This window comes from Vespa mandarinia, chromosome 8 (assembly GCF_050613455.1).
Source record: "Vespa mandarinia isolate Hongniang chromosome 8, ASM5061345v1, whole genome shotgun sequence".
Lineage (NCBI taxonomy): Eukaryota > Metazoa > Arthropoda > Insecta > Hymenoptera > Vespidae > Vespa > Vespa mandarinia.
Window position 1 is genome coordinate 4,787,465 of NC_140817.1, and position 17,536 is coordinate 4,805,000.

General features: G+C 40.2%; 2 protein-coding genes across 3 annotated transcripts in view; one reads left to right on the forward strand and one right to left on the reverse strand.

Annotated features, from left to right (window-relative positions):
- Window positions 1-17,536, forward strand: part of Pex1 (peroxisomal biogenesis factor 1) — a 70,908-nt gene that overhangs the window by 8,956 nt on the left and 44,416 nt on the right. The window contains exon 16 of one of the 2 annotated variants that reach the window (XM_035883256.2): window positions 17,247-17,536. This exon is cut by the window's right edge and continues 84 nt beyond it. The exons of the other annotated variant lie outside the window; for it this stretch is intronic. The gene's annotated coding sequence lies outside the window, so the exon portion shown is untranslated. The remainder of the gene's footprint in view (window positions 1-17,246) is intronic. 2 annotated transcript variants of the gene reach the window in all.
- On the reverse strand, window positions 10,803-16,792 carry LOC118449209 (uncharacterized). The gene is made up of 2 exons (XM_035883513.2): window positions 16,490-16,792; window positions 10,803-12,072 (listed from the first exon to the last, which is right to left on the reverse strand). Exons 1-2 carry the CDS (start codon window positions 16,690-16,692, stop codon window positions 11,292-11,294), a joined length of 984 nt encoding a protein of 327 aa, XP_035739406.1. The 5' UTR covers window positions 16,693-16,792; the 3' UTR covers window positions 10,803-11,291.

Genomic DNA, 17,536 nt, shown 5'->3' on the forward strand with positions numbered 1-17,536 from the left:
AAACGCGGCCGTAACAGCCGAGCGACTACTTAGCATAAAAATGGCCAATTATCCGGCTAACAAGCCGGCCAGGCGTCGGAAAAGGCAGGCGCCTTGGCTAACTCTGTTAGAGGCAAGCTCCTGAAGGAGATTAGTTAGCGTAAATGCCGCCGGTTGACGCATTTTTATTCCTGATTACCGTTTCTCGTGGAGCTAATCTCATTACGCGACATTCGAAAACTTGACTCTCATTCGGTCGCACGGCAAAATGCCGACTTTTTGCTCGGCTTCAACGAGACGCGTCGACAAAACGCGCGGACGATAGAAAAGGGAGAGAGAGAGAGAAAGAGAGAAATAGAGAGAGACAGAGGCAGAAACAGAAAGAGAAAGAGAAAAAGAGAGAGAGTGAGAGAGAGAGAGAGAGCGAGTATGAGGATGAGAGAAGAGAAGAAGAAGAAGGAAGAAGAGAGGAAAAGAGGCAATTGGCCCGTGCATTCGAAGGAATCGCGACAATGCGCCCATGATTTTCACCCAACTGAATGCCGTCCTAATTCTTCGGAGAATAATCGAGCATCCTGAAGTTTGTTTGCTCTCTCCTATTTACGGGCTTCCCGTTACTCTCTCGCGTTTGCCGTGGCTTCGTCAGACTTTTCTTCGAGGAAGAAGAAGAAGAAGAAGAAGATGGAGAAGAAGAAGAAGAAGAAGAAGAAAAAGAAAAAGAAGAAAAACTTAGAGAATCATACCGGAAGGCAATGTTGTTTATTACAAATAAACGTTTTTATGCGTCTTTCAACCAATTATATTGATATTATTCATTTCAATTATTCATTTAGAGCTATTAGAAGTAAAGAAAAAACAAAAAAAGAAGCATAAACCATTTTAAATACTTATTTGTAGATACATAATGTTTGATTATCGTATCAGATGTAAAATAAAAAGTTACGTCGATTGGTCGATCGAATGGACGTTGATCTCGTTTTGATAGTTATCCCTTTTGAGAAAATAAGGGAGAGAGGGAAAGGAGAGGGAGAGGACTTGGTGATGGTCCCTCTTGCAATATTTACGGGGCGTCGAAGCGTGGGTAACGCTGTTTGCCGCAATTTCTTGTTTCCATTAGGTTGGCCGGCCTGCGGGGTAAATTCTACCCTAGCGAGTCGTCGTCGTCGTCGTCGTCGTCGTCGTTGTCGTTGTCGTTGTCGTTGTCGTTGTCGTTGTCGTTGTCGTTGTCGTCATCGTTGTCGTTGTCGTTGTCGTTGTCGTTGTCGTTGCGGGCTAGGGTTGCGCAACTTGGCCACCCCTTCGAAGCGCTCTCGTGAGCACTTGCTAGATCGTTTGCGAGCTCGAGCCGCGGGTCAGAGGGGACACGCTGGGAAATGGTGCACACACAAACTTACCTTCTCTCTCTCTCTCTCTCTCTCTTTCCCTTTCTCTATCTCTCTCTCTCTCTCTCTCTTACTCTCGACAGTGTGCTCGATCAAATGACGCGCGTCAGCGCCCACAATAACGGCCTCTTCACGCTTCGCTCCTATCCTATCTCGGTTTAGGCACCATTCTCTGTCGTCTACCGATCTCTCCTCAGAGAAAGAGAGAGAGAGAGAGAGAAAGAGAGAGAGAGAGAGAGAGAAAGATAGATGGGATGATCGGACATTGACGGTCACTTTTGGCGTTACGAGAAAATAATCTTCATTTTTGCGATTTTCCTCATTTGAATCTTTCGTTTAATACTCTTTGATAAAGTTCCAATCTATCAATGTATAATAGTTTTTATTCATAGGATCTATATGTCGTTAGACAATAAATTCACAAATTGATATATGTATGGTACAGTATAATCATATTGTCCGATCGTCTGTCTAATTTAAACCAAGAATGACGAAGGACGAGGATCAAAGTGGATTTTGCGAGATAGTTAGGATTACATCAATGCAACGTATTTTCATAAGCAAAGAAGCTCGTCTCATTCGTTCATACGGCTCGTTCTCTCGGATGTGGTCCGACTCGCGAATACCATTCGAAGGCAGACGTGCGGATAAGCTCTTCAAAGGTTTATCGTTCCCATCTTCAAAGGCACGGACATTTCCCCGTTGCCGATTTTGCGGCCCTTGCAGTTCGTTTCATTTCCTTGTCTGCCGACTCTCACGCATTTCTATCTATCGAGGAACAATTTCACTTGGTGATCATCGAAAAGACACACTATTCATATTCACGTCACATCTGAATTTTTATCTTTGAAATAGTCAGAGTGATATCTGTATAGATTGAATCAAATAACGTGATGTCGAATTAAAAAAGAAAAAAAAAAAATGATTAAAAAAAGAAAAATTATCTATCATACAAAAATTTGTTTTTTTTTTTCATTTTTGAAAAGGCACTATTATTTTCAGTATTTTATAAGACTTTATTGTCATTTCTCTGGTCATGTGAAAAGTATCATTCTTAAGGTCTGCCGACAATTGATATTTTTAATCGCTCAGGAGAAACATAGAACATCTTTCGATCTATTTTTTTTCCTTTTTTTTTTTTTTTTTTTTTTTTTTAAGATTCCATTTACCTTCCTCTTTATCGTAGTTGTGAAATTTGAAGACGACGGCTATAGGAGGACGTACTAAACGAACGAACGCCGGTTAATGCGACTGACGATGGGCATAATTTCTGTTTTTAAATCTCGTGCTGCACTCACGGCCAGTAATTGAATCTTCCGTCGAGATTACTTTAGCCTTCGCTAAGTTGCCGTACTTGCAGAGAGTGAGTGAGTGAGTGAGTGAGTGAGAGGGAGAGAGAGAGAGAGAGAGAGAGAGAGAGAGAGAGAGAGAGAGAGAGAGAGAGAGAAGGAGGTACCTCGGTAGCTCAGCAGCCCAGGAAGCCACTGCGGAGTTCAGCCTACGGGTTATTTAAGATGGATTATTATTCTCCGAGGTCGAGGAGTAGGGCATCAGCGAAAATGAAAATGCTCTCGTTTACAGGGAGATTAATTGACGCGAATCATCTTAACCATAGCCACCATTCCTCCTTCTACTTCACTCCCTAATGGTTCTTCTCGTTCAACGTTGTTGTCGTTGTTCTCATTATTCTTCCCGTGTGTCTTATCCTCGTTTATTATCTTCATCTTCATTTTCGTTATAATAATAACAGTAGATATAATTTTTCAAGTGTGCGATATATTGAAAAGTTTCTAAATAAAAATTTACATCAATTCATATTTTCATTTAGAATGGTTATAATAATAAGAAATAAAAAAATAAATAAATAAAAAAAATATACGTTTACGTTCTTCGAAGAAATCACTTGCTCGTAATTTGAACGGAGAAGAACGATACGAGTATGCATTTCTAACAGCCTAAAAGCTTCGCAAAGTATACGAATATGTGTGCGGTAAGGAATGGGGAGGTAAGGTTTTGTCGTCGGTAGCCGTGAAATCTCGTCTCGCGACAAATCCTTCCTTTGTTGGTTCTGGAAATAGAAAGAGGAGAGAGAGAGAGAGAGAGAGAGAGAGAGAGACAGAACGTAAGAGATAGATGGGAAAAAAAAGAAAATGGAGGAGTGAAAAAGAGCGTTGCGTTATATTTTGACTTGGTTGCATGCTCATCGGTGCATGGATTTTTCTGAACCTACATCGAGATACGTCCTCCACTGAGAAATAATTTCTATATACCTATTTATATCAAATTCTATTCAACATATAATTGAGCGAATAAAAATGATTGAAAAATTTTCCAACGATAGCGATGAACGTCCATGCCATTTTCACTTTTATAGTTCCAGTTAAATAAAATTAGATATCGTAAGTGAAATTGTAACGATATTGCGTGTTTGTAAATATCCTTTGATCGTCGATAGATATATAAAATATTATATACCTAGAGAAGATAGAAATAGATACTACTCGTATGTCGATATGATAATCGTGAAATTTCACGAATGTAACTGCATATAACTGATCGTTACGAGTATCGAATTTTCTAAAATTGATTTTGCAAGTTTAGTAAATAGTTTATTGAGAGATCCCTTTTACCGTTTTTTTTTTCCATTTTTTCTTTTTCTCTCTTTTCTCTTCAAGAACAGTGGTTCGATTTTTCCAGCTGCGGTAAAGAAATTGCCCATCTGGTTGGGCGATAAGTCGGGATTGCTGCTGAGAATCGGTGAGAGGAAATAAAATCAGTTTTGACGCACGAATCGCGATGACATCGAGAGAAGGAGAAAGAGAGAGAGAGAGAGAGAGAGAGAGAGAGAGAGAGAGAGAAAGAGAGAGAGAGAAAGAGAGAAATGTGAAAAGAAAACGGCGGAAGCGGATGATAAGAAAGAAAGAAAGAAAGAAAGAAAGAAAGATAGATAGATAGATAGATAGATAGATAGAGAAAAAGAAAGAGAGAGAGAGAAAGAGAGAGAGAGAGAGAAAAGGACTACGAAGCGATACTTTCGAACGTGCGACGATCATGGTAGCACTTTCGAAATATCAATTTGAAACAGCCATGGATTGGGGTATGCGTCATGCTTTTCTACCGGCCATTATGGCCGGCTTTCCATTTTTATTTATATTTACCGTCTCGCCTACCCCCACCTCCATTCTCCACCTCAGCCCACTTCTCTCGCCTTTCTACCATACTCGATTTTATATACGTCCTAGGTGGTACTTCGAGTCATCGAGTTCAGGGTGGATGCAAAAAAAAAAAATGGAAGAAAAAAAAGGGAAAAGGAGAGAAAGTCGATGTTACCGTCGCGCACCGTTTTGATATTTTACGACATTTTGTTTCCAATCCTTGCGAGAAGGTGTCGGGGCATTACGAGCACCGGGCCTTATTCGACTTTTATGACGTTAAATCGTGATGAAGTGTCCTCGGAATGGTCCTTCCTCCCTATTTTTTCGCCTTCCTCCCTTTGCCACGATTCTTTGAACTTATTTCTTTAAAAGGTCGAGAATCTTCTTTTCGAGATAGCTTAGGGGAAAGATCTTTTCTCCTCGTGAGATTTTCAATAAGAGAAATAGAGAATTAACATATTAAAATGTTTAAATAAACAAAAGGATTCAATTTTATAGAATCGTGCGACTAAAATGGGATAAAACATTGAGGATCTTTATGAGATTTCTTCAGTGAACTTATGACGACGTGCCATCGAGATAGATCTTCCGGTCTTTAAGATCGTCGATCCTACTGACCGGAAGTTCATCGATCGGGAAACGTGGCGTTGGCTCTTTCGGTTTTTCAATTTCGCATAATGTCTGGCCATGGTCTCTATCGGTAGCATGCAAACCGTACTAGCGATAAGATAGTCCAAGGGGAATTTACGTTTGACATAAGTTTACCTTATATATGAGCGTCCACGGGAAATGCGACGATCCTATCGTTCGCGGCGGTCACGCTGCGGTTCGTTCGTGAAATGTTGCTCGGCTAGTATTTTACTAGTTTTCGTTGTGGACCGTATACTACCAAGGGAGAGGAGTTAGCCGAGTCTCCCGAGTTATCGTCTCGAGTCGATGAAAAATATCGAGATAAAGGGAAAGGTCTCGGCACCCTTGTTGCTATAATATTTTCTATCTATCGTGTTGCAATGTAACATCCTTAAAAATATATATTATATTTTGTTAGTCTATAAATCGAATTAAATTCATTCATATAGTAACATTCAGGAAAGTTTGAGAATGGCCGAATATAATTATCTGTAACATGATCGTTTTTGAAAATTCCTGTATGTCTACATTGAATGTTTACCACGGGAACCACCGTAACAACGTTCCTGTGAAATAGCAAGACGAAAAGCGCTCGTTTCGCCGTCGTCTTTCGAGGTCGACACCTCGTTCATGGAATGGCATTTAGTGGTAGGACTATCGGACTCTCCTGAAAAGCCTTGTCTACCACGCGGCCTGAAACAACAATAACTTCCATTCAATGTGTTGGCATTTGACAGTGGGGTTGGGAAACAATGAAACAATCAGCACTCGGCCGCGTTCTCTCAGGGTCGTAAGGAGGGATGAGAAAGAGCGAGCGAGGGAACGAACGAGAGAGAGAAAGAGAAAGAGAGAGAGAGAGAGAGAGAGAGAGAGAGAGTGAAGGGTGGCCGGAAGTCAACAGAACCGGACAATGCAAGGCAGCTTCTGACTACCGTTTCTAATTAAGCAAGTTCTCCAACTTTGTCGGACTTGAGGACCCTAGTTCAACGCATAATTGTGCTCTACCTCGACTGTTCTTTGAACAACGATCCGGTCTTATCGACAGGTATAATAACCCGCATTAAGTCGATAACGATCGACATTATCGAAGTCGAAGAGGCAAACTCTTGGTAGATCGGTCTCCAAGATGTCCCATTCATATTCATATCTGTATTTACCTGTTTCTATTGTCTTTGTTAAGATATATATCTACACGCATTATGTATTTATATTTTTGAATAATTACAGTCGACCTTTACTCTCGGTCTTTATTGTTCTCTAAATCTTTAAAGAATTGACCTTTTTTTTTCTCTGTTAGAGATAAATAACTTTGTATTCTCCAATTAGTATTCTAAACTTCATTCATAGTTCGTGGATAGAATAAATTACTTGAATAGAACGATACCATTACAATATTAAATTTATCATCGTTTCCAAGCGATTCATAGAGAAAGATTGCTCGAGAAGAGAGAGCGAGAGAGAGAGAGAGAGAGAGAGAGAGAGCGAGAGAGAGAGAGAGAGAGAGAGAGAGAGAGTATCGTTATTTCAGAAAAACTACGAAAGCTAAATATCAGTGGGGAACGCGTTGGCATAGGTGCAACTTCGAAGTACCGTGCACACCATCGGCGTTATTGTCGAATCCACTATCCTTTGGTAGCCCCGTGTTCTCCTTTCCCCTCATCACTTCTCACTCACTCTCTCTTTCTCTTTCCCCCCTCCCTCTCCTCCTCTACGTCCCCTGCTACGCTTTTTATTATTCGCATAATCGGATCTGGGACGGCGATAGCGCCGGTGATTTCGGGTTTGTCTACTGTAACGCAGTTGTCGGCCTGACAATGACCGGCCTGAATGCCTCATTGTCTGCAGGACCGACGCCCACTCAAAACTTCCACTCGCACCACCGCCCGTCATTTTCCGCAATCAAACGATCGTGCCGTGCGTCCTCTCTCTCTCTCTCTCTTTCTGTCTCTCTCTCTCTCTCTCTCTTTCTCTTTCTCTTTTTCTCTTTTTTTCTCTCTTTTTCTTTTCCTTTTCATTCATCTCTGTCGCCGTGAGTCTGTGTAAAATCGAGAACAGTATCCAGGATCTCTTTTCTTCATCATCGCTACCACTACTAACAGAACTACCCCCTTCTCCTCTTAGTAAAAACGGCGAACGATGCTATTAAAATATCTGCTTGCATCGAAACGTTTTCTCTCTCTCTCTCTTTTTCTCTGTCTCTCTATCACCGATTGAAACTTTTTACTCGATAGATCTTTTTCTTCTTCTTTTCAAAGTCAGAAACAAAACTGAACCAACTACTTGTTGGTGATACGTCAGAAGAAATAAAACTGTTCCTGGAAAAATCGCGATTGACATTGTCGAGAACGTACGAATTCCTATCTTCAAAAGTGATTACATTTTAGTTGGACTCGTGACTCCTTACCGTAACATTGGCTCTCTATCTCTTTCCCGTTCCCCGTTGCCCCTCCACTTTCTGCTTGGTTCTTCTGCGTTGCCATCTCTGCGGGGGCAAGGGGAGCTCGACAACGAGGACATTCTTCCTCGACAATACCTTCCACAATCGGGCGAGGAGCACTTCCGCGAATACTAATGGAGAGAGCCTCCTAGATTTCTCTGTCCAAGCTAGCAGTTGTCACCCTTCTCTCTATCCCATCTCTTCCTATCTCCTACCCCTATTTTTTTCTCTCTCTCTCTCTCTCTCTCTCTCTGCTTTCTATCCACCCTCTTTAAAAATCTTTTTTCAACTTTGTTCGAAACTCTTACGAGTACGCACCATCGTTCATAATGTAAATTTTAAATAAGAGAGTCTATCTATGAAAAGATGGAAAAAGATACTTATGCGAATGGAGAAAAGTCAACCTGCATAAATACTACGATCAGATTATGAGTGAAAAAGTGTAGTACTTCTCTTTAACGAATGGCGTTCGTGCTCGACGAAGAATCGCGAATACTTTCGTTAAGAGTTGAAAGAAGAGGGAGAAGACGAAGAAAGTAGTAATAGAAGTAGAAGAAGAAGGAAAAAGAAAAAGGAATTCGCTTCCTTACCGTGCCTCCTTTTGTACGGTTATTATCGTGAAGGCAGAGAGTCACTTTTCCCCGATAGAAGAAGAAAAAGCCGCGAAATTTAGCGTAGGGTGGCAAAACGTGGCGAGATTGAGGCGGAGGAGGAGTCAGGAGGAGGGAGGAGGGGTGTGTGCCAAGAACGTCTTTGCTTTTCCATTCTGCTGTTATCTCCGCGCGGAGAAAGTGTGATTGCCTTTATGGGGGAAGAAAGGGTCCTTCGTGCCGGCGATAATGTCCTTGTGGCGTCGACGACACCGGAGCAGAAACGAAAGCGTTGCTATCAGAAATAAAACACGATCTGGTGAACGGTGGTGCGAGGCTGAAAACGAAGAACACTCGAAGGACGAGGGTGCTCTCTTTTTTTCTTTTCCTTTCTTTTTTTTTCCTTTTTCTTCTTTTTTTTCTTTTTTCTCTTCTTCTTTTGTATTCTACGAATGTTAGCACCGCCATTTATTCATCAAGATAACGAACACTGATAACGTCGTAAAATTGTCTAAAAACGTCTTCGTTTTTCATTCTTTCATGATAATTATTATTATTATTTTTCTTTTTCTTTTCTCCCCCCTCCCTCTGATTCAACTTATCCGAAAACATTTCACAAATCTGGGGAGATAATTTTTGAATTGATTCGATCGTGCGAGTAATTAATTCGTGATTTTATTTACAAATTGCATTATGTTACAGCATGAATTAACAGTGATTATTTTATATTTCACCTCGGCGTGTAATACAACGCAGTTGGATTTAAGTTAATGGAAAAAATTCGACGGATCGTACATGAGAGATTTTTTTTTTTGCTTTGTCTTCCTTTTTTTTTGGAGTTTTTTCTTTTTTGTTTTTTTTCTTTTTTTTTTTTTCTTTTTCTTTTACATAGAGACGAACGCGCTACATACGTACTCGAAAGATATGTTTCTATTTATTAGATATGTTTTACATTATACTTATTTTACATCTTTTGTGGAACGCTTTAAGTAAAATGCGTCTTTGACTTTTTCAGAGTCATTCTAATGTATTATTGAAATTCGTTAGCGTGTCCCTTTGGAATTTATTAACGCGTGGCCCTTAACTGAATAATAACTATTTAACAGACGATAATATAATACTAAAATACAAAAGGATTTGATTGCACGATTTCGTAACAATTTTTTCACGAAGAAAACGATAAGTAAATATAACTACTATTCAACAAAATAATGAATGAATTCTCATTTATATTGAAAGTTCAATTTAGCGCCAGCACTATTTCGATAGCCGTTAATTCTTTCCTATATTGAATTAATACGATTAGAAAATCTAATCGTATGACGCGTCATTGAAAGAAATTTTTGACAAGAAAATTTTGATTTAAGGAAATGAAATCCGCTTCGAAAAGTTCTACTTATTTCTTTCTTTTTATTTCTTTTTTTTTTTTTTTCTTCTTTTCTTCTTTTCCTTTTTCTTTTTTGTAAGCACCAGAAATTCTATATATGCGCGATCGTCACAAAATAAAATCTATAAAATATACACAATGGAATAATGGCTAGACGGGGACAACGATAGGTACTCCGTTTGGCATCGAACAACAAGAAAATTCGATTTTACGTAATTACATACGCAACGGGTGATTCGCGAATACCTTCCTCGTGATCGATATTCCCGTGAAGCGTACGCGGAAACGTTTACGTAGGTACATACATACACACACACACACACACATACATACATACATACATACATACATACATACATACATACATACATACATACATACATATATACATACATACATACGTTTTCGCTGAATAATTTCGCGGGTTGTATCGATGCGTTTCGTCGTCGCGAAAACGCCACCGCAACAAAATAGTGAACGCGTACAGCACATACGTGTCGGGTCCGTTCTCGCATCTACGTTAGCATTCAAAACGTTTGGCTTATTTCGCATGGCCGCATCCCAAAGAAGAGATTTGCCTCCACTGGAAGAGGTTTTTTCTCCTCCATCCCTACCCCCTCCCTATTTCCCTTTTCCCCTCTCTGTCTCTCTTTCTCCCTCTCTCTCACCCTTTCCATCTTCCATCCTTTCTCTCTCGATCTCGCATACAACCCCTCCTACGTCCTTTCTCCCTTTCTCTTTCTGTTTTTCGTGGGTTGGCAAAGACACGCCCGATTCGCATGTATGTAGGTAATATGTGGTATGAGAGGGTTGGTTGTCTCATCAAAATCGGACTCTTCTAGTATTTCCAACGTGTACGGAGTATCTCCCAGAAGGGAGTACCGTATCTCTTTGTGGGATTTTCGTAACGCGGTGTTATCGATTTCGACTATCTAACTCACTAGATGGCTTTGAAAGAAGGAAATGTTTTTCATGAAATTTTCAACGGGCGATCGGTAGAGGGTGGGCGAAGGGTTGAGGTAGTTGTGGATGCCATCGCTTTCTTTTTTCTTTGTTTTCTTTTTTCTCTCCTCTTCTTTTTTTTTTTTTTCTTCTTTTTCTCTATGTTGGGATTGTCTCAATTAACATAATAATTCTCTGGCTTTCGTCGACATTACGTATCGAATTTCATCGTTCCATCGTTCCACGTTATTTAATCAATTGTTTAAGTAACGCGACGAAATTTGAATAATTTCGGCCATCTTACCTTGGATATAACGTTCTTTAGCGAGAATCGTCGATTATTTCTTGCTTTTATTAGAGCTGAGATAAACAACAAACAACACGTAGGAGAAATGAAGTTTACGTAATATCACTGCTTTTAGATATTTATCATAAATTCTTTAAACACGTTAAAAGAAAAGTAAAAGAAGTCTGAAAGCATTTCTATCACGTTTCAGTAAATGCACTTGACTCGTCCACCTAATGATACTTCTCAAGAAAATTTCATTGCGCGGCACCGACGTGCAAGCCAGTCCTCCCAGTCGTTCTGGAGACGACAGAATTTCTCTGATGTTCTTCCTGAAAGTGAACATCGTCGTCCTTTATGTTAGCCGATGGTAAATTAGCGACACTAGCTTGTGGGATCGGTGAAAGCATCGGTGGTATTCTCCACCAATCGGTTGCCGTCGGCCAACCGGTTGGTAGAAGGTTCCCCCGGAAGTTTAGATCCGGGAGAACCGGCAGCGGTCTTCATATGACGTGACTTCTATGGGACGTCAAATTCGTGCTAGGCGATGTAAGATTTTGTACGGAGAATACGCTTTCAACTTTAGTCACCGTACTCGTTGTCGTTGCCGATGTCGTACTAGATACCCTTTCTGGTCGATCGGTTGGCGATGAGGAAGAAGATGATGAGAAACGATCTCTCGATCTTTCTTCTTGATGCCTTTCCAATGTCGAGGTTAATCCTTCGTCCTCTAACTTTCTGTAACGAGATTCTTCGATGGTAGTATCACGCTCGATCGGAAAAGTTTCGTCCTCGTGTTTACCCGGACTGGAAAAGGGTCTCTCCTCCAACTTCGACGGCAAATACGTCCTTTTTGGATCCTTCGGTGGACTAGGACAACCACAATTAGCTTGGAGACACGTCGTCGCCGGTAATCCTGGCCAGGATACCGCTTGGTGACTCGAATAAAACGTACTACCACCGTATAGTGCTTGGAAGGCCAAATCCGCAGCCAATTTACCACCGTTCAATTCGTCACCCAACTTGTGTTGAATCGGATAGAGGGGATACGGAAACGGCGGAAAGAAACGAGGTATCTTGAGATCGTCGTGACCTATCAGAGGATGATGATGCGAAGGTGGTGCTAATGGTGGTAAAAGACCACGAGATATGTTGCCGAGGGTATCACCAGGCGACATCAATGGCGATATTGAAAAACCGAATTTATTTTCTTTCTTCACTAAATTCTTCGGTTTCCGTCGTGGTCGATATTTGTAGTCCGGGTGTTCTTTCATGTGTAGGGCTCTGAAACAGATGTTGTTTGTAAGCGAAATTATCAGAATCAATGATTAAATGTATGATATTAATCATTTTTTTAAAGTTTTTTTTTTTTTTAATTTTTTTTTATCGCAACATGTTAATCATGCTTAAATCAGATTTCGAATCAGGCATAGTTAAGATAACGGAGTTTGCCCGGCCCGTTATAGGGATGATCTAATTAACGATATAGCTTTATTAAAGTGTAATTCTAATCGTGTCGATCTACCACGACGGACGATGATCGTCCTCTCGAATAATTTTCATATTAATGAATAATTACTTAAGTTGGAAAGATCAATGAAAATTTGTGATAAATCAATTTAAAATACTTTCTTTTCTTTTCTTTCTTTTTCTTTTTTTTCTTCTTTTTTTTCTTTTTCCTTTCCTTCTCTCTTCTTTTCGAGACTGTTATCCGTATAAAGGGACGTATTATCGTTACGCCGAGACGCGATAGGGCCGACACGAGTATTTGTAGTAAATATCTTGTACACACACCCTGTGCTTGCATCAACGTAGAGGGCCTTCTTCGTATCTCCATCACATAATACTCCATTATGTACCCAAGCGGCGCACAAACGCAGTCCTTATTTATGCTCCGTTCCGTGGAGATAAAAGAAAGCGAAGGAGAGATAGGTGTTCGTACCGAAAGGGCTTCCTCCTTCTCTTTTTTGCTTCTACTTTTTTCGCGGCTTCTTCGCGAGGAATTTCGTCGAAAAGAAGGAGGACAATGGGGGAAAGCGATACGCAAAAAGAGAGAAAGAGAGAGAGGGAGAGAGAGAGAGAGAGAGAAAGAGAAAGATAGAAATAAAGCTTGCTCTCTCTCTCTCTCTCTCTGTTCTCTGTTAAAAACGAGTAAATCCTTTGAAAAATGAATGACGATCGTTGGGAATATTATCTGATGAATCGAATTGTTATTATTTTTCCTTCTCTTTCTTTTTTTGTTTCCTCTACGTCAAATAAAACAAAATTTTCCGTTCGAACGAGTAAATTTGAAATTTCAAAGTTCGTCGTTGCTTTACCGACGCGAATTGCGCGAGAGAATGACGGAGGATGCAGGAGAGAGGCGGCGGAATAATAATTCCGGGACAATGTGTCCCGGCAGATAGCACAAAGCGTAAATCAGCATAAACATCGGTAAAGCCGCGCCGACAATAATTCAGCATAAATGCATAAACATCGGGGCGTAATCTTTACAATTCTACGGCAATTCTCCGGGCAGTCGCGCAACCACCCTTCCCACACCCCTTTCCTCTTCATCGGCATCGGGACTTTCAGCGACGATAAACAACGCTTTATATCATTCTGGTCGACATAAGCTTCACCCTGTGGTTTCTGCCGTAACAAGAAACAATATCAATTAGTCTTTGATTGTGAGTAAACTCGGTATACCTCGATTACCCAGGCAAATTCTTCACGTCGAAAATCGTACCTCGATTATATTAATTCTTTTCAACAACATGAGATCGTGAGTCTGTCGATGGAAAATTCTTAACACTGTCCCGTCTGTATGACAACTCGTATTATGCGAAGCAAAAAGGATATATGAAGGTGTGTGGATATCCCGAGTGAAATAGAGAGAGAAAGAGAGAGAGAGAAAGAGAGAGAGAGAGAGAGATACTGATAGCTCCAACTGCAAGATACATACACACTTATACATACGCGTACGTATCTACATAATACATACGTACGTATAACTATATACGCGTATATATACCTACGATATAAGATCCTTTTTGGTAGCGTAAAGAGGAGCGTCGAGAAGGAACGAATCGCGGGACTAGGTACTGAGCTAGGGGGGAGCTAGGAGGGGTAGAGAAAGAGACGGTGAATCGTTGGACGGGCAACAGCAGCATAGAGGCGGCAGAAGGAGGAAAGAGGAGGAAGAGAAAGGGGGATGGGGGCGGGGGCGTGGAGGCGAGACGAGATGGAGAGCGCGGGACGAGGAGCGCAAATCCTTTTAAATCCACACAATTGCGACAATGGGGCTTTATTTGTTATCTCGGGGGCCACATTGTGAGTCGCCGTGAACGAACGGACAGATTACGTCGGGCCAGTGACAGCACGGCTCCACGGGAAGCAGGAGCTACTACTACCACCAACCGGTCATATCGAGAAGCGGCTCCAAGAGAACGACTTTATCGTAGCCCTTCTTCTCTTCTTTATTTTACGACGACCACCACCACCACCACCACCATCACCACCACCACCACCACCACCACCACCACCACCACCATCATCACCACCACCACCACCATCACCGCCACTATTACTACTACTACCACCACCATCATCATCAGACACCACCACCGATATCGTTCTTCTCTTCCTCCTTCTCCACGGCATCCGGCAGAAAAGCGGATTCGCTCTTACGCGTTCCACTCCAAATTTCACGTGGACATCCACGCTTTTTATCCCTTTTTTTTTTTTTCTATATCCTCTTCTTTTTCTTCTGTTCCTTTTTTCTCTTCCTTTTTCTTTTTCGTGTTTCTCTTTTTTTTTTATTTTTCTTTTTCTTTCTATTTTTTTTTTTATTCTTTTTTTTTATTATATTTTTTTTTTTTCTGTTAACTTTTTCCATTCATACAGCCAGACGGTAAAGTAAATATTAATTATCTCGACGTAAATTGTTATAATGTCTGTTTCTATGAGATAGATCGAAGTTCCTGTCTCATAGTTCCTGACGGTAACGTCGAACTTTGCTTTCAAATTCTAACGAAATTCATCCGTGAAATTCCATCGAGAATCACTCGTACGGAAATCAAGTGAAATTCGTCGATATAACCGGCGGTTCCTCGAAATTTCGTTTCTACTTCTCATCCTTCTCCTCTTACTTCTCCAACCTTCTTCGTTCGTCTTTCGGTCTTCGTTCGTTTCTCGATATCGCGAAAAGTGAAATGTAGATTCGCGGAACGGATCGGTGCACGAGATAAGGCCGATCAATAGGAAACGATCCGCGTTTCGGCATTGAGGAATACGCAGCGGACTTTTATAATTCCTCTTTTCATTTTATCAGACCCATAACCGCGCCAGCGAGAAAAGCGAATTCGACGCTTACACTCCCCCACGGAATTCTCGCTAGCTTATCCCTACCTTGCTTTCGCGGCGTTTCGCTAGGCGGATCCACGAAATAAACGAACACTTTCGATTGAAGGCGAATCGACGACGTACTCGTGGAATAATGAAAAGAGAGAAAGAAAGAGAGAAAAAGAAATAAGATTATTATTATTATTAAGATTATAATAATATATATATAAATATATATATATATATATATATATATATATGTATATATATATAGCGTTTTCTTATAGAAGTAGGAATACTTTTTTATATTTCATATTGAATCCTATTTTTCATTTTTTATTTTTTTTTATTTTTTTTTATTTTGTTCCCCAAATTCTTTCTCAATGATAAAACGAAAGTTTTAATATTTTCAATAAAACGATCTTACTTTCGAGAATTGATTACTTAAATTTTCGGAGGTTCATTATGCAAGGAGAATCGGTGTTATGTAATTTTACGTTGTCGCACAAGAGACATCATTAGAGTAATTTAAGATTCGTGTTACATCTAAAATCAATAATTCGTCGAGTTTCTATCTCCAATAGCTAAATAAACTCATAATAGTTATTAAATATTCAGGGTCGGTAATAAAGAGTTAAGTGCATTCTTTCTTTCTCTATTTCTATCTCTTTCTTTCTCTCTCTCTCTCTCCCTTTTCTCATCTGTAAATACTACCCTATTATTCTCTTGGTTCAACCCTCTAGCTTAACGTAGCACGCCCTTAGCTTTAGCAACAATGTACAGTATTATGAACTATGAGGTTGTTCCCCTTCTTAATTTTTCAACCCCCATAGAATTTGCAGAGATACGCCTCAACGCGATCATCTCGCTGAAGTGTTCGTAATGTCTAAAGAGCAATTAGATTCGGTAGAGAAAAACCCTATCATTGATTCGACAATGATACCTAATCTTTTAATTGTACTCGCTTGATTTCAGCGAGGATCGATCTAATAGAAATAGAAGAGTCGAAATCGATTTGATTTTCAAGAGGGACTCCAATGAATTCTTTATCATTTTTTATCAATCGATTTAAAATTATATTGCGTAAGTTTTGTAAATTAAACGTGCGCGTGCGTACATTTGCATGTGCGTATGCTCGTACGCTCGTACGCGCGTGAAGTGTGGAAGCTAAATTAAATTATAATTTTGTACGTATTAAAAAACATTTTAATATTCTTTTCAAAATTCTATTCGTAAAGAAAGATTGGAAATTTTTTTATTTCTTTCCAATTAAAAAGTATTAATAAATAATTTTAATTTTGGTATTATTCGAGCGAATTTCAATTTTATTTTAATTAATAATACGTTTTTTCTTTTTTTTGGTTCCTTAGAGACTTACCTTAATCTCTTAGCCTCGTCTATGAAGGGCCGCTTTTCACTTTCGCTTAGTAGCTTCCATTCTGCTCCAAGTCGTTTAGAAATTTCGGAGTTATGCATTTTCGGATTTTCCTGTGCCATTTTACGTCGCTGTCCACGAGACCATACCATGAAAGCGTTCATCGGTCTCTTAATGTGCTCGTTGTGAAGCGTTTTCGACGACATTCCGACGGTATTTCCTCGTCCGTTCGAATTCCCGCGTAACTCGAATCGCGGTCTCGAAAAGCGTAACAACTTAACAACTTTGAATTGAATCGATGCACATTTTGGCGGTTATCTTTCGTTGCATTTAAATGAAAAAACTTTAACACAAACACCCTCTCTCTCTCTTTCTCTCTCTCTTTCTCTCTCTCTCTCTCTTCTCTTTTTATCTTCCCTTTTTTCTTTTTCTTTCTTGCTTTTTATTTTTTTTTTCCTCTTAATAATTAGAAATCAAATTATGCGCCCATCGAAAAAATTCTTAGACGCATCCATATCGATTTTTTTTGTCGATCCCACCGCGATATCCACTAACGTTCTCTAAACACATACGAACTTTCTTTGAGAAATATATAATAAATTTCTCTCGTTCAATAATAATATCTCTTTTACAATTTTATGATCAATCAAGTTCAATTTGATTTCTAACGAATTCCCACTTCACGACAAAGACGATGATCATTCCAAGTGTCCTAAGGAGTTTTCAGGATGATTAACTAAACGAAATTTACGGACGACAGGTAAATTTGAAATGCGAGACGTCGAGAGACAATCGCGGATCGTAGCGAGAGCGTGGCAAGGACTGTGGCAGGATCAGTGAGAGAGTAGGTTGCCGGTGGTGAGAGGAGTCCGGGGCGAATCCGCGGGATCCGCTGAGCGTCGAGTGGCCCGACTCCCGTGGGACGTGGGAAAAGTTCGTTCCGACGGCCAACCAGACGAATCCTTCTGCTCCCACCATCGTGCACGGCTAATGGACACCCACGATTGGCTCCTTCGTTGACATGGCGAATCGAGAATACCGACGCATGCA

Bases quoted from the DNA above. Each gene is read 5' to 3' on its own strand.
- LOC118449209 (XM_035883513.2), bottom strand. From the start codon at position 16,692: ATGTCGTCGAAAACGCTTCACAACGAGCACATTAAGAGACCGATGAAC. The intron at 12,073-16,489 runs GTAAGTCTCTAA...CATCTGTTTCAG, and splicing joins GACGAGGCTAAGAGATTAAG to AGCCCTACACATGAAAGAAC.